The 17033-nt window shown below is 45.5% G+C and overlaps 2 protein-coding genes across 4 annotated transcripts in view; both read left to right on the top strand.

Annotated features, from left to right (window-relative positions):
• Nucleotides 1-685: 685 nt before the first annotated feature.
• LOC103178865 (magnesium transporter protein 1) lies at nucleotides 686-7232 on the top strand. The gene is made up of 10 exons (XM_042340784.1): nucleotides 686-919; nucleotides 2603-2772; nucleotides 2884-3001; nucleotides 3246-3386; nucleotides 4192-4332; nucleotides 4530-4619; nucleotides 5352-5415; nucleotides 5786-5860; nucleotides 6104-6194; nucleotides 6669-7232. The coding sequence occupies exons 1-10, from the start codon at nucleotides 836-838 to the stop codon at nucleotides 6682-6684; spliced, it is 990 nt and encodes a 329-aa protein (XP_042196718.1). The 5' UTR covers nucleotides 686-835; the 3' UTR covers nucleotides 6685-7232.
• Nucleotides 7233-10116: 2884 nt separating this feature from the next.
• The window catches only part of atrx (ATRX chromatin remodeler), a 65523-nt gene continuing 58606 nt past the window's right edge, over nucleotides 10117-17033 (top strand). For 2 of the 3 annotated variants that reach the window (XM_042340739.1, XM_042340738.1), the window contains exons 1-3: nucleotides 10117-10240; nucleotides 15009-15121; nucleotides 15768-15814. In XM_042340739.1, coding sequence (XP_042196673.1) covers nucleotides 10221-10240; nucleotides 15009-15121; nucleotides 15768-15814 — 180 coding nt within the window. In that variant the 5' untranslated portion in view covers nucleotides 10117-10220. Of the gene's footprint in view, nucleotides 10241-15008; nucleotides 15122-15211; nucleotides 15292-15767; nucleotides 15815-17033 lie in introns of those variants that run through there. The other variant, XM_042340740.1, reaches the window with a different exon arrangement.

The raw sequence follows: 17033 nt of genomic DNA, 5'->3' as shown, positions 1-17033 counted from the left end.
TGCCGCGTGTCGCCCGCCCACAAAACGCACGGTCACTGCACTTCGGAGCGAATCCCGTGAAGCGCTTTGGGACGGCGGGAAGACGCCGCGATAGGGCGGAGTGTATTATTGTAACCCAACACAACACAAGGGGAGGGGGTGTGGGAGGGAGGGGGTGTGGGGGGAGGGGTGTGGGGGGGAGGGGGTGTGGGGGGGCAGCGGGTGGGGGGGAGGGGGTGGGGGGAGGGGTGGGTGGGGGTGAGGGGGTGGTGGGGGGAGCGGGTGGGTGGGGTGAGGGGGTGTGGGGGGATGTGGGGGGGTAAGGGGGGAGGGGTGGGGGGGTAAGGGGGTGGGGGTGGGGGGAGGGGGGTGGGGGGAGGGTGTGGGGGGGAGGGGGAGTGGGTGGGTGGGGGTGAGGGGCTGTGGGGGGGGAGGGGTGGGGGGGTAAGGGGTGAGGGGGTGTGGGGGGGAGGGGGTGGGGGGTAAGGGGGGAGGGGGTGGGGGTCAACTCAACTCAAGTCAACAGCAGAGCCAAAGGTACTCAGTGGAAGAGACTGATTGGTTCTCTGGGACCCTCCAATCACAAGCTGACACGACAGCGCTCGGGGGGGGGGCGGGGTCACGTTCCCTGTACGTCGTGACGCTGCGCCGAGCACGTGGAGTCGGGCGAACGCCTGCGCTCGACTCGACGTGGCCCTGAGCGGCGTGCGTGCTGACGTTGAGCGGCGTGCGTGCCGACGTTGAGCGGCGGTTGCTCGGTCGCTCTCGCTCGGTCGGGCTGCGGACGGGAGCCGGCGGCGGAGGCGAGGCGAGGCCCAGACCAGGCCTTGAGGAGGAGATCGGCGGCCCGAGCAGGATGGGTGCGAGCGGGGCGGCGTCGGCGCTGCTCGTGTTTCTGCTCATGTGCGGCCTCCCCTCGGAGGGACAGAAGAAGAAGGAGGTTTGTGGGGCCCGGAGGCGGCCTTCACCTCACACAAGGATTAGGATTGTTGTTATTGTTATCTGGTTAGAGAGGAGCCCGGGGGAGCCGGGGGGGGAGGAGCCCGGGGGGGGGGGGGGAGAGGAGCCCGGGGGGAGAGGAGCCCGGGGGGAGAGGAGCCCGGGGGGGAGAGGAGCCCGGGGGGGGAGAGGAGCCCGGGGGGGAGAGGAGCCCGGGGGGAGAGGAGCCCGGGGGGGGGGGGAGAGGAGCCCGGGGGAGCGGGGGGGGGGGAGAGGAGCCCGGGGGGGGGGGGGAGAGGAGCCCGGGGGGGGGGAGAGGAGCCCGGGGGGGGGAGAGGAGCCCGGGGGGGGAGAGAGGAGCCGGGGGGGGGGAGAGAGGAGCCCGGGGGGGGGGGAGAGAGGAGCCCGGGGGGGGTGGGGGAGAGAGGAGCCCGGGGGGAGTCCGGGGTGGGGGGAGAGGAACAGCAAGGCCTCGGGGCGGAGAGAGAGAGAGAGAAAGGGCAAATGGCCGTCTGTCTGTCTGTCTGTCTGTCTGTGTACAACAGGGAAGTGTGGCGGCTGGTGTGGAAACCCTCTGCCCAGTCAGTGTCTGTGTCTGGGATGAACGTGGCTTATAATAATAATAATAATAATAATCCTTGCATTTGATATAGCGCTTTTCACGTCGGGAGGACGTCCCAAAGCGCTTCACAGAATATACTGTAAAGTGAATTGACTGTATATTTGTGGGCGAACGCGGCAGCTAATTGCGCACAGCAATGTCCCACAAACAGTCGTGGATTGAAAATGACCAATTTATTATTGTTTTTGGTGTTGGAGGGATTATTATTAGGCTCTGTGTGGAGTAAGGAAACTTGCCCAAGGTTTCGCCCTCTGCCTGGAATTGAACTCAGGTCTCTCACTTGCAAAGCGAGTGCTCTAACCACTGAGCTACAGGACTCCACTTAAACTCCATCCTCTCCCCCACAAAAAAAGAGCCCACACAGTGCCATCCCCAGTGCCTTCGCCGCTTCCTCCCTTTCCTCCTTCAAGGCCGGTCTCAAGACCTTTCTCTTTGACCGTACCTTCAGCTCCGCTCTCGACTCTCTACCCCCTCCTCGCTCCCTCCCTTCCCTCACCATTTCCCCCTCCTCGCTCCCTCCCTTCCCTCCCCCTGACCATTTCCCCCCTCCTCGCTCCCTCCCTTCCCTCCCCCTGACCATTTCCCCCCAATGCTCGGGTCCTGACCCAACTGTCCAGCGCCTTGGGACATCCTCCCGACGTGAAAGGCGCTCTATAAATGAAATCTTGTTGTTGTTGTTAACCTCCAGCCACTGCCCCCCTCTCCCCCGCCCCCGAAACCCTGGGACTCTGTCCCTCAATCCCTCCGTCTCGCCCGCCCCCCACCCTCCCCGCTTTCAAATCCCACCTAAAAAACCTTCCTTTTTGATCGTGCTTATACGGTCACCCCGTCCCCTCCCCCGCCCTCCCTCCCTCTCCCCCCGGTTCGGTGTCAGATTCCGCCGCTGTCGGGCGCTCCGGGACGACACCCCGCAGGAGGGTAACAAATTTGCCGTCATGGGCGGTGCGGAGGGTTAAGTTGCGATGCTCTTGGGTAGGAATGGAGTCTGCAGTTCCGGGCTGATCATTATCCTGTGGCTTCTCTGTGGCAGTATATATATATATAACCCTTTGATTGTTTTAGAACATCCTAAACGACAAAGTTGGGCAACTGATGGAATGGGGAAGCAGGCGAGCTGTAGTCCGGATGAATGGAGATAAATTCCGTCGATATGTTAAAGCTCCACCGAGGAATTACTCGATGATCGTGATGTTCACTGCCCTGCAGCCACAGCGCCAGTGCACTGTTTGCAAGTATGGGCCTGTCTCGTCTTTGCTAACGGTTGGCTCTAGCTCATTGATTTGTGTCTTGTGCTAAGCTGCAATATTTTCTGGAGATAACATTTATTTCCCATCTCTGCCCAGGCAAGTGGATGAGGAATACCAAATCTTGGCCAACTCCTGGCGCTACTCTAGCTCATTCACAAACAGACTTTTCTTTGCTATGGTGGACTTTGATGAGGGTTCTGATGTGTTTCATCAGGTAAGAAGGTTGGCTTAATGTTGCCTTTCATTTTATTGCGCTGAGATTTTGAACAATGGTTGATGTGAGGAGTTTGATGTACAAGAGCCACAAAAACAGAGTTCAGTGTGCATTTTCTCCTCATGTGGTATACTCCTCTTTGATTGCATTTGGTCAACTCGAATTTACAAAAGTATAACCATTATGAAGTTAGCACAAATGTAACTGAATATATATGCCTTTGACACTTTTTTTTCTTGTCTAGCTCAATATGAATTCTGCTCCAACGTTCATGCACTTTCCTCCTAAAGGGAAGCCCAAACGTGCAGATACGTATGAGCTTCAGGTGCGAGGATTTGCAGCTGAGCAGATTGGCCGATGGATTGCTGACAGGACAGATATCAATGTAAGCTAGTGGCTGGTTTTGCACTGCACCACTCTCTGTACTGAGCTGTTTCCAACATCAGAAGAATTCTTGTTCTAGTCACACTATACAATAGCATTTTAGGTTGAAATGCTGAAAAATTTAATTTATGTTGGGAAACGCTAGCCAGTGCACCAGGCTAGAATATGTATTCGCAGACATCAGGTACAGGTGGAGTAATGCTTGCCCTTTGTTTTGTCTGCATCTGTTTGTCTTTCAAGAATAATTAATTGTGTGAAATGCTTATTGAGACGCTACATCAAATGCTAATGGAGTATTATTAGCCTGATTATAATAATAATAATAATAATAATAATAATCCTTGCATTTGATATAGCGCTTTTCACGTCGGGAGGACGTCCCAAAGCGCTTCACAGAACACACTGTAAAGTGAATTGACTGTATATTTGTGGGCGAACGCGGCAGCCAATTGCGCACAGCAATGTCCCACAGACAGTCGTAGATTGAAAATGACCAATTTATTATTGTTTTTTGTTTTTGGAGGGATTATTATTAGGCTCTGTGTGGAGTAAGGAAACTTGCCCGAGGTTTCGCCCTCTGCCTGGAATTGAACTCAGGTCTCTCACTTGCAAAGCGAGTGCTCTAACCACTGAGCTACAGGACTCCACAAAATGTTGGCTCGATTCTGCATGCGATATTAAATGTTATCAACGGAACGTTTCAAAGGAGTGTGTAATACAGACAGTAAAATATGGTTGAGTAGACTACAATGTGAAAGCACACTCTGGGTAAAAACATCCTTACTTTCATTTTTTTCTAAAAACAGGTCAGAGTGATCAGGCCCCCAAACTATGCCGGTCCCTTGATGCTGGGATTTTTACTGGCGGTTATCGCTGGACTTCTGTATCTTAGACGGAATAACCTTGACTTCCTGCACAACAAAAACGGCTGGGCCTTTGTTGCTTTGGTGAGTAAAAGCGAGGCGAAAGATTTCCAAGCACTCTGTAAGGTCCACCTGTGGTTGAATTGAATTACAAAAAAGCAAAGTTGATTTGAGTCTGTTGATGGGAGATGGCTGAGAATATCTATCAAAGCCTCAGGAAAAAAGAAAAATTGAGATTTAAAAGTTCAGTGGCTGATTTTTAACTTTATGTTCCCATGCAGTGTTTTGTACTTGCTATGACTTCTGGACAGATGTGGAACCATATCCGGGGACCTCCTTATGCCCATAAAAACCCTCATAATGGCCAAGTGGTAAGTATCCCACCTTACATTTGTTTGTTCAAATTTAATAGCGTCTGTGTTCTAGTTGGGGTGTGACTTTATGTTGCAAACTACTTGATAATAAATCAATGTATTTAAACCTGACCATTGCAGTTAGTTTTCTATTCTAAAAGTTATCAGAGACAGAATCTGCAACAGAATTACCATCACATAACTCGGCACGTTCTTAAAATCTGGGAAGGGTATGTGACCTTTATTCTCGAGAGAATCCTCGAACGGCCCAAATTGTTTGATTGTTAATTTAGTTACTTGTTAATCTTATTGATTTAAAGCTTTTGTGGACTGGTCAGACTAGTAGTTTTAGTGCACCACAATTTTTCCCCATTTCCAATGTTTTTGTTTGCCTGCAAAATATCCAGTCACGTCACATCACCGTAAACCCTGTGAAGCACTTTGAGACGTTTTCCGGGTGTGATAAGGCGCTGTATCAAGTGCAAGGATTACTATTTTCAGAGCAGAATTGTTTTTGAAACCCACTGGAATATATATGCAAGCTCAAAATAACAACTTTGCTATCTGTATTTAGCACAAATTTAACAGCTGAGACTAAATGTAAATTCTACTCGTTACAAAGTTACAAATTATTTACAATGTCTGAATAAATACATTTCATACGTTTTGTAAACAATTTTATAAGCTTCAGATCTGAGATGAAAATTTTCATTGTACTTTTTAACCTTCTTTATTTGTCCCCTTTCACAGAGTTACATTCATGGGAGCAGTCAAGCGCAGTTTGTGGCTGAAACTCATATTGTCATCTTACTGAGTATCCTTTGTAAAACAGTTTGAAGTGTCGAAGGAAATCCATGCATGCAAGCGGGAGAAGGGAATAGAGGGGTATGGGATTGGGTGGAAGCTCATGTAGAATATAAACACCGGCACGGACTATTTGGGCCGAATGGCCAGTTTGTGTAATTCTGTGTAAAATCTGGCATGAGCTGTTTTGCTCGTGCTGGCTTTACCCACCAGGCCATCAAGGGAGCTGTTGACTCAACACTGTCATTGGGTTAACTTTCCTGGATACAGCACAAGATGAAAGGTTAAAGCAGAACGGCTGAGAAAGGTTCTCTGCTTTTTAATCCTAGATCCAGTCATTGTTCCTCTGGTGAACATTGTACCTTAACCGACAATTGCAGATGCGGCCATTACATTGGGTATGGTGCTTCTTCATGAAGCGGCAACATCTAACATGGAGATAGGAAAACGAAGAAGTAAGTGCGTTAACGGTGGAAGTGTTACTGTATGTATGTCTGGAGAGGGGTGGAGGGTAGAATTATAACTATCCACTTTTCTATGAACAAAAGCTTTTCTCTTGAAAATCAATAGCTGTTCACCAAATGTTATGAATTTATCCCCATTAGACACTGGCTATCATTAAGACTGAGCATGTTAACAAGTATGCGCATGCCCCAATAAAAAATTGATGCAGCCTTGCTTTGCTCTTTACCCTGCAGTTCTGTGTGTGGCGGGACTAGGATTGGTTGTGTTTTTCTTCAGCCTGATGTTGTCGATCTTTCGAGCTAAGTACCATGGATATCCCTACAGGTGAGTTACTGATATAAGTAACTGAAAAACGCTACATTTTCTAAAACAGACAGCCGAATGTCTCTCAAATTGGTTTTCTTTTGTTCCCAACTCTTCTCCTTCCTCCCCCTCCCTTCCCATCCATCCCCTTCAACTTCCCTCCTGAGGGGCTGCGTCTTATACTGGGATATGGGGTAACACGTGCTGAGTGCACTCCAATACATGGCCTGAGCGGCTGCTCATGTATAACCCAGAGGAACAATCACCGGGGTTGGGGAATGGTAGGCAGCATAGGCCAGCTGAGATCAACAAACATGGATTGGAACCTGCAATCTTTTCATCTGTATGATTTAATGTTACTTGGGAACAATGCCTGAACACACTAGTGTTCATCTACTAATATAGAAGTTTACGTTTTAGTTAAATCTTAGTGGTTTGGGAAATTATTGTATTAAACCTTTGTTTTTCTGTCTTCCTCCCCTCACCCCCATTTAGCTTTCTGATAAGTTAATTAACAACTTGAAAGCACAAGTCAGAGCCTGAATTGTGAACCATGACATACAATGTTGAAAAAATAACAGAGATGTGAAGATAAGCAGAGTCCAATTGTGTTCCAGACTGCCTCCCAACAATTCCAATCATAAGGTATCTCGGAGGAAGGCTTGAACCAAAGAGAACCTAGAGTGCCTTACATTTTACATTTACTGTTGGGCAGCAAAAAAAAAACTTCATTTTAACAGTTGAAAGATTCCCTCATTATGGTTGTTGAAAAAAAGGTGATTTTTGAAGTTTTTCTGAGCCAAGGTAAAAAAAACTTTTTTAACCAAAAAAATGCAGTTTTTCAAGGAATGATGCAATTTCTATTGATTAAAGTGCCTTAAAGTTAGGTTGATCATTTGGACGCAAGTCTTTGAAAGGGCTGTTTTCCACCTGGCTGAATTCTTACCAGCTAGTGAAATGTAGTATCGAAGTAATATTTTCAGTGAGTTTCCCTAAAATATTTACATTTCATCAATCTTGTACATCTGGTTATGCTCTTCATTAAATGATGTGAACCTGTCTGGTGTGGTATTTACATTAATTAAATAGCTCCAGGCATATTCTAATGTGGGTGAACACTTTATTCAATGAAGGTTATCCTTTTCCTCCCCTCCCACCATGCCCATCTCTATATCTAAATGAAATCTTGTAATTTATAGTGAAGAGAGACAGATCTGTGCCCTGCGAGGCAAAACATATCTGTTCTTGCATTATTTTGCCTGTTTCATCCACCCCTCCGTTACAATCAACGAATACTCTCCCACGCCAAACACAACTGAGGAGCTTTTACTGCTCTGTGCTGTGCAGTCAATTGATTGTGAATTGCAACCAGTGTTTGAAGGGGCACTGTCTTCATTACAAAAAACACAAAACATGTATATAAAAGTGATGTGTAATTCGCATGACTTGTAATGAATGGTACTAGCTCTTCCCCTTGACCTAAATTTAGAACAGTTTGTCGTACACCTTTCGATACTGTTCCCTTCAAGACATGAGCACTGTTTAGCCACATTTGCTGCTGGAAGTCAGCCTCACTTTTGCGTGTTGAGCTGGAAGGCAGAATGTCACAAGCGTAGCCATGGTACCCAATTTCAGAGTGGAATGTTTTAGGAGATCAAAAGGGATTGTATTGAAACACAAGGATTATTATTGTATTTCGCCATCTTGTCAGAATGAGGAAATGATATGCAAATGACAAAATTGTATTTTTGCATGCGGTAATTTTGAAGATATCGTGCTGGATATTGCCACACTGGCCGGTGGGACATAAGGTAGAGATTCCTTCTCTCTTTCTCAAACACTGTGCATCTTGTACTATCTCTGTTGGTGTTACTATCTCTCTGACTTTTAACTCTACATAGTACAAAAGTAATTGAAACACTTTTGCACCACCAGCAAGAAAATCCAGTTACTTGTGTTTGGGATGTGACTGGAGGTGCTCTCCCTGTGTGGCTAATTTCACACCCATTTATAACCTCACTCGCATGCACCTACTAACACTAACCAAAATTGACAGCAATTGCCTGTGAAAAGCTTCAAGATAATTTGACCTTGGCGTCAAGTAGAAGGATTTTGAGATTTCTTAATGTGAAAGTCCTTGTATTAAAGATAAAGACGATGTTACTATTGTATCCTCTTTTTTGAAGTAGAGATGTACTGAGATGTAATTGACCTGCTGTGGTTTTTCAGCATTTCCTGGTTTCATTCTTACCCCAATGTCTCCACTTCATATCTGCCAACGGCTTCTCTTCGTGCCCCCGCACGGTCATGTGTGGTCCACAGGGATCTACCCTCTTCCTCTTTGACTGCACCTTCAGTCTTTTCTCCTCCTTCCCCGCCTCCCGTTGGCCCCCACCTCTCCCGTATCCAACTTCCCCAGCTCGGGAGCAAACCCTCGACTATCCAGTGCCTTGAGACGTTCTCCCGATTTAAGGTGCTATGTAAATGCAACTTAATAATAATAATAATCCTTGCATTTGATATAGCGCTTTTCACGTCGGGAGGACGTCCCAAAGCGCTTCACAGAACACACTGTAAAGTGAATTGACTGTATATTTGTGGGCGAACTTGTTGTTGACGTTGTCCAAAACAGCACTCGCTTTGCACCTTATGTTATCCAAACAGCAAAGACATTGAATACGATCCAAGTACCTGGTTTCGGCGTTATAAGTGGAACTCAGTCTCAAGAGTTTTCTCGACTAAATCAGTATATAATTTTGCTCGTACAAATATACAGTCAACTCAAGCGCTCCGAGACATCTCGAAGATGTGATGGGATGTCCTCCCGACGTGAAAGGCACCGCACAGATGTAATCCTAAGGCGCGATATCAAATGCAAGGATGAGTATTTATTTTTTTTGATGTGTTAAAAGCCATACGCGTCCCGGCCTTCCGCATCGGAGCACTTCTCTTCCCGGCAAAAGGGAACGTTTGCTTAAATGCAGGAAAAAAAACTTTGTTTTTGTTGCTCCGAGGAAAGAAAGCCGAGCATTGAGATATTACATCCCGTGCCCCCCATCCCATCTCTGGCTTTCCCCATCTCTTGGACGCCGCCATTACAACCGGGTTACCCGGCAACGCCGCCGGGAGTCCATCAAAGCGCGGGAGACCACGGAACCAATGGGAGGAGCGCCTGCCACGAGGGTGGGCGGGGCGTCGCCCGGTGACGTCACGGGACGCGGCTGCCCGTGCTCGTTGGGCGTCACGTGGGCCACGCTCTGTCCGTCACGGTCGCCAAGGCAACAGCCTCCGCCCGTCCCTGCCCCCCCCCCCTGCTGGACAAACACTGGCAGGACAGGGCGGGCGCCTTGACCTGGTGGAAGTGACCAATTTCTTAATGTCTTTTTTTTTGGGGGGGATTTCTTTGCCGAGAGGAAAAGGAATTTAATTTAGACGACGCAATATTAAAAAAAGAAGATTCTGACAGCGATGTCGTGCAATCGTCTCCCATCTGTTCTATCGCTTCTAAAAATTGTTTGCGGAGTGGGGGGGACGTCGAGATGGAGGGGTGTGTGGGGGGGGGGGTGGGACCCACCGGCGGACAGCGCTCGTCCAATGGGAGCAGGCGATGCTGAAAAGGGGGCGGGGCGGGATGGGCAGCCAATCAGAAGCGAGGTTGAGGCCCGGGTGGACGAGCGCGAACCGAGGCTGTGCGTTTGTCCGGTCGGTGAGAGACACGCGATGGCGCCGTATTGTCTTCCCGGGTTATAGCCGCTTCACACTCACTCACACACACTCACACGCACACACTGAACCCGAACGGTAAAGCAACCCGAGAAAGAGGGAAGAAAAGCGCTTCAATTTTGCCAACCGCCCTTGTCTCCCCGCCTCCCTCCCTCCCTCCCTCCCCATCCCCCTCTCCCCCCCTCCTCCTCCTCCCCCTTTCCCTTCCCGAGAAACCCCCTCACTCGGGCCCTCTTCCCCCTTTTGCCCAGCGGTAAAAGAGGCGGACGCCGATGAGAGGAGGAGGAGGAGGAGCCGCCGCATCTTGAGGGAGTCGCGGAAGAGATGACAGCAGAGCCGACGAGGTAGATTTTTTTTACCCCCTTCCACACACACACACACACACACACATACCCCCTCCCTCCCTCCCTCCCCGCCATCTCACTCTGACCCTCTTTTCTCCCCCACCCCCCCCGCCCCACCGCCCCACTCACCAACCATCGGGTTTACGCGAGCGAAGGCAAGGGGGAGGCCTGGGCCCGAGGATGGTAAATATAACGCCGCCATTTTCGGCCTTCCTTTCCCGGCTTTTTTTTTGCGTCGGTTTCGAAAAGGAAGGCGGGGGGGAAAGCGGGGGGGGGGCGAGTGGGAGGTTGGGCCCTTGGTATATAAACACCTCCCCAATCCTCTCCTCACTCGGTCGGTGCCCTGGGGCCCAGATTTCGCTTTATACACGTAAAATGGCGACTCCTCTTCTCCCCCCCCCCACCCACTCACCCCGTTAATTTTCGGTGGCGAGAGCCCTCCTCTTTGCCGCGGGTTTCTATAATACGAGGAGAGAGAGAGAGAGAAAAAATGTTTACACGGTAGAATCGTAGAGGGGAGAGGGTCGGGTTAAACTATGCCAAGGATTTTTTTTTGGGTGTCGGGGGGGGCGGCAAGTTTAACATCGCACTTCTGCCCGCAATATGCACAGTCACTACACAACAGTTCGGTTTATATATATATATTTTTTTTTTAAAAAAGCCCGTAGAGCGCTTAAGGAGCGTCCTCTCGAGCCGAAAGGCTGCAGCAAATGAAAGGATTATTATTATTATTATTATTGTTTCAAAAAAATTATGGATGCATTTTCGAGATGGTCATTTGTTTTAATAACGCGATGGTGGAAGGGTTAGGGAAGGGTGGAGATAGAGAGGAGACACCGTTGTTGGTCGGTGTCGTGTCCCCTTTCTCCCTCCCCCCCCCCCGTCGGGGCTGTGCTAGTTAGCGATACGAAGGGCGAACGCTTCTCCCGTCAGAGACTGTTTTGCGAATTCTCCATTTTGAATGCACCGTCGGGTTTCCGCCGCCGTTGCGTAGGTCGCAGCGATTGGATTCGGGGAGATCTGAATGCTGCTCCTTGTGTACGGTCGTTAAACTATGCAACGTTGGCGTTTGGTTAACCCTTTGCTTTACGGAAACTGATGGGGCGAAGGGTCTGCGCGCGCGTTTGTGCGCGCGGGCGCGCGATTTCCATCGCAGTCCTCGCATTCCTTAGCCGTAAAATTTGACAAATCAATGGAATAAATTGAGGTCTGTTTGCATTTCTAAAGTATTGCACCGATCAAAGCAGTCCCATTGCTTTGGGGGTGGGGGGGGAGGGGAAGTGCAACAACATTACATTTGTACACTGCCTTTTACCTCAGGAGGACACCCCAAGGCGCTGGACAGTCAATGTTTCGGACTGCAGCTGGGGGTCAGGATTGGGGAGGGTGAAGGGCAGTGGGGGAAGGAGGGTGACCAAAGCCAAGGTCGAAGAGGAGAGTCTTGAGACGGGTCTTGAAGGTTCGAGGGACTGCGGGATGGAGTTCCAGGAGTTCCAGGAGGCGGGGGACGTGAAGCAGGCCAGAGCCCACTGAGCGGAGGGAGCGGGCAGATTGGTAGGGGGTTAGAAGGTTGCAGAAATACAATATAATAGTTACAACAACAACTTGCATTTATATAGCACTCTTCACACGGGGTAGCATCCCAAAATGCTTCAGCAAGCAACAATCTGGTGGTTTTGAAATGCTGTACTCTGTCCAGCGCCTTGGGATATCACCTCCCGACGTGAAAGGCGCTATACAAATGTAATGTTGTTGTTGTTTTGGAGACATTTGATGTTTAAGAAGTGAAACTATTGTGTTAATAATAATAATAATCCTTGCATTTGATACAGCGCCTTATCACGTCTTTGAAACGTCTCAGAGTGTTTTTGAGTTTCACACCCTGAATGTGATTTGTTGTCTCTGTACAACAAATACAAATCAAACTGGTCTCTTTGAGGCTATGTTCAATGCTTGGTTTATAAATAGTTACACATTGGGTTATTGCAAACCATCTGTGAAATTTGGACGATAATGGGAAATGCTTGTTATGTATGTTTACATTGATTGTAGGAAACATGCAGCAGGATGTTGGACAGTAAATAGTTTGTTTTGACACCAGAACTACAGTGCTGTTTTCTAGTAGATATGAACTGTATCACCCCTAAAAACTGCATACTGTGCTTTGTATATGTAATCATGTAAATGCTTTATTGAATTGTTTCAAGCACTAGCTTCTCTTAGTGATCCTTTGCCCCCACCGTACAATTCATCTAGTTGGTGAGGTTACAGTAAAGTGTATACACATGAATCCCAAACCAATTATTTTTTAAAATTGCCAATTTTCTGCCCACCACTCTGTTCCCAACACTTTTCTGCTGAGGGCATTTGACTATTTTCCTTCTTTTGGGACGTTGGCCTGAACCTTGCCCAAGTAACTACTCATGTGTAAGCTTTGACAGTAAGGGTTGGCGAGTATCATAGCCAAGTCCAGTCCTGACATTTGCACAAGGGCACCTTCTAATAAGAGTTACTGGACAGTAATCAAGAATGCCAAGCCTAGCTTTTTTTCTTTCCTTCCTCCAACCTGGAGTCATGAGACCAATTGACACACCTCATCTGCTTTTCCAAGCTAACTCAGCACACACCGCTTTTCAGGCATAAGAAATTTGAACTTTGTGTTATGTTTGCTATTGGCTTTATATTTCCCCTTCCTAATCCTTTGAGGATATTGAGTGAATATGCTGCTACCTTTTTGTAGAGGTGAATGATTATGAATACTGATAACAGCTAAACATGGGCATTTTAAACTGAAATCTGTCTTTATCTCGCCGATCTAGATATTATCTTCAAATATAGAGTAAAGCCATTTAAACGTGAATCCAGAAGTTTCCTTATACCTAGAATGAGAACATAAAATTAATTGCCATAGATATAGGCTTCAGTTTGCTACACTGGTGTTGATTCTGCTTCATTGTGTAAAATGGGTAGATTCCACAATACTCACACATTGCAGAATTGCTTCAATATATAAGGTCACCCACAGATGCTTGTATGTTGGTTTTTTAAAAAAAATCAATAAGAATTACAGCCTGGACAGGGTTAAAACTTCCCGCCTGTCGACATAAGTGGTAAGAACACAATGTACTTAATGCTGTTAGAGACTTGAAAAATTTGTCGATATAAGCATGGCAAAATTTATGTTGAAGTCAGCGTACTCTAAATTTAATGGGGATTGGCCCGGGTTTTTGTGATAATGGATAGGGTTTGGGTTTTTGAGATAATGGATAATAATAATAATGTATAATATAAATGTAAATGTATATATTTTTTGGAGCTGTATGAATATACGTGAGAGATATTCTAGATATGTAATTCAAGTATTTTTCTGGTTAAGATTAACTTTTGTGGTGGGTTTTTAAAAAAAGTTTCAATATTGATCTCAAGTTCTAATGGAATTAGCTTGTTAATTTTTTTCTTAATGTCTTCACCCTGATTGTTTCTGAACATAAAAATGTTGAAAAAAATTAGATGGGATACATCAACTTGAGAAAGTAGAGACCTAACACTCCTTGATTATTGATAGCAGTCGGCTTATTTTGGCTACATTAATTAAATTACATTTATGCGAATTGGTAGGAAGCGGCACTTGTCTAAAAAGTTTCTCTTTTTTGTCAGCACTCAGCACTCAACTAAAACAGCTCTGGGCTAGCATAACCGTGGTCACTGACCTTAATTTAATCTGGATATTGATTCTGTGATCCAAAGAACAGTGCATCTCTGTTTCACTGTTATGTCTGATGCATTTAGCAAACTGTACGTTAGTGAAATCATGAAGAGAGAGCCTATAAACATAAGTTTATACTGAAGTGAGTTTAAGTTTCCATCATTAAAAATGGGCGTGTAAATCATGCTGAATCTGTCACAGAACTCTTACAGGAAGAAGATGAAAATCTGGATTGGTATATTGTGTCCTATTTCACATTTTGGTAACAGAGACAGAGTCGTAGGTAGAATTGATTGCCAGGCAACTACCATGCGTTTTAGAAGTGGAAGCCAATGTTGTACAGATTTCAGGAGCTGCATCAGCAAATGTGTGTTTTTGATCCCAGCTCTGCTAATGAGAGAAGACACTTGGAGGATGGGGAGCTAATGCAAATCATCAAATCTTGAATACCTACACGCAGCTGACTCGAGCAGCATTAGGAGGTGGGTGTGGAGGTGGTCAGGTGGGCTGTCCCCTCTGCTGTGGATGTTCTCTGGAGATGAAAAATTCTTTGCAAAACAAGAAAATAAATACAATTAAGTTGTCAACTAATTGAAGGACATCAAGTATTATGACTGGAAGTGCAATTTTCGTTCATCTGGGAAGATGTGCTCCATTGTTTGTGTAAGGCACATCAGTGATGGCTGCAGCTCACATTCATCTTAACCAGGTGGTTGCATTAAAATCAGAACCCATTTCTTTAAATCACAGCAAATTATGCATATTATATTTGATTACTGAATGTTTGAATGTCAAGTTTCTGGTAATGATTGCAGTTGAGACTGATATTAGGATTTCCGTATAATTGCAATCCATCCAGTGTAGCATTGAAGGGCTCAGTGCTTTTTTTAAAAATACAATTAAAAAAAAAGGTTCCAATGTCTGTCAGCTTGCTTCACACTCTGTGACAAAACTGTTTTCCCAATATTCCCTTGAAAATTAGTTGAATATTGTTTAGTCAGATGATGCTGGAGCTCCAGCAGATGTGATGAATCTTTGTAAACTGTAACTCTTATTTTACAGTGAAAACAAGCTTAATACATTGGTGCAGAAACTTCATGAGTATCTGGCTCATTCAACAGAACAAGGCGAAGAAGCTCCGGCCTCTCCAAAGCAGCGTCAGAACAAGTTTTTAGGTAAATATTTATGATAGTTGAGAAATGAGTACTTGGAACAAAAAGTTCCGAGATTCCTTAGTTTTTTTTCTTCCCCTTTAACCATACTAGGATAGGGAGGAGAAGAAGACCATCTACGTTGGAAAAGGTCCTTGATGTAATAAGCCTGAAAAACAATCTTTCCAGAGCAGGTAATCTACACATAGGAGATTCTTGATTTTTGTTGGAGGAGAATTATTATAAGAGGAGCGCTGCTTGTGCTCATCGCACATCTCAAGTCCAGCAAATCTCTTCGGGGCCTTCCTCCACCAAGATTCAGTTGGCACCTTTCAATGTTGCTAAAATATCATTTGCTACAAAAAGTACATCCTCCTGTGGCTTTCAGGTTTACAAACCCATAACCATTTATTATCAATGTCACTGTTGGCATTACCTTCTCCCTTGTATTTACACTAATGTACGAATGTCATGCAAGGAGTTCGTTAGCAGTAACAAATGAATGTGATGAAACTACTAGTTACTGTTAACAAACTCCTTGAGTGGATCTGAATGTGTTCTCCAGATATATCCTTTAAGAAGCAAGAACAAGCGTCTTAAAATTAGTGTGTTTTACAGAGTCCAGCTGCTGACAGCTTGGGAGTGTAAAATACTTTTCTGTATGTTTCAGATAAAGAAACTGTTATCAGTGTTGCCGATATGGAGCATAAAAAAGAGGTTAGTGGAAATGATTTTCCTAGTCTATAAAAGGTTGCTTTACTTGCCTAAACTGAAGGAACTTTGTTAAATGGGTGGGGGAAGACGGGGGGACTGACTTATTTTGTGGAGGACGAAGAGTTGAAAATGCTGAGACTTTTTCCTGAGAGTTCTCTGGCAATCCAGCTATATAATCTGAATATAATTTGAACTCAGCATGATCAGAACTGATTTCATTTAAAAGTAAATCCAGAAAATATTTCTTCATGAAAAGGGTTGTGAAAACATGAATGCACTTCCATAGAATTGAAAAATTGGAGAAACTGCAAAGGATTTTGTGTTGAAATATTTAATATAGAGTATTTGGTAAAATCCTGCAAACATAATGCTATTGAAATGGCAATGGTTACCGAATGTTGCATTGACTGCAACTTTCCATCTTCTATATTAAAGTTATGTTAACTTCCCATTCTTAGCTGAATTTACAAAAACGACGTCACCTTGTCCCTCTTTTGGAGTCTGCTATTTTGGAAGTTGGGTTTTGCACTTGTATCTGCTATAATAAGCTTTCAATCCAGTTGACAAAATTAGGGACTCTCAGTGTTCTGTGAGCCACATCATTGATATCTCTGAGAATTCATGGTTCATTGTTTGTTAATTGGAGGAATTGAGCTCTTCCATTAATGACTACTTTGTTAGGGAATTTAGTTATTGGTAACTGGGAACAATTATGTTCTTATGAGGATGAATTATTAGAGTGCGGAAATGCTTTGATATTTAAAATGGAGAAATTGGAGATGTTATATTGGAACATTCTCAATCCTGTTACTTTGGAAATTAAGATGTATTCTGCTAATCAATATTAGTATCAATATTAGTCCTCTCCGTGTGGAATAATGTCTTGAGCATAATTAATTTGTACTGACCTCTGAGATGCAGACTAAACTTTATAACATTCAAATGGTCCTAGAGGTATTTATTTTTAAATCCACATTTGTTCATATTATTTTGTGTCAAAACACTTAAAATCATGAACCATATTTACAGGAGTCCTGTAACTCAGTGGTCACTTCAATCCATAACTGTTTGTGGGACACTGCGGTGCACAATTGGCTGCCGCGTTTTGCCCACAAATATACAGTCAATTCACTTTACAGTCTATTCTGTGAAGCGCTTTGAGACGTCTAGAAGACGTGAAAAAGCACTATAACAAATGCAAGGAATATTATTTATTATTTAT

The sequence above is a fragment of the Callorhinchus milii genome, unplaced genomic scaffold (genome assembly GCF_018977255.1).
Source record: "Callorhinchus milii isolate IMCB2004 unplaced genomic scaffold, IMCB_Cmil_1.0 Scaffold15, whole genome shotgun sequence".
NCBI classification, from domain to species: domain Eukaryota; kingdom Metazoa; phylum Chordata; class Chondrichthyes; order Chimaeriformes; family Callorhinchidae; genus Callorhinchus; species Callorhinchus milii.
The sequence above is the reverse complement of the archived record's forward strand: the minus strand, read 5'-3'. Positions and strand labels throughout refer to the sequence as shown.

Coding starts and splice junctions, on each gene's coding strand:
- LOC103178865 (XM_042340784.1), top strand. CDS start 836: ATGGGTGCGAGCGGGGCGGCGTCGGCGCTGCTCGTGTTTCTGCTCATG. Junction 2,773..2,883: donor CGCCAGTGCACTGTTTGCAA/GTATGGGCCTGT, acceptor ATCTCTGCCCAG/GCAAGTGGATGAGGAATACC. Junction 3,387..4,191: donor CTGACAGGACAGATATCAAT/GTAAGCTAGTGG, acceptor TTCTAAAAACAG/GTCAGAGTGATCAGGCCCCC.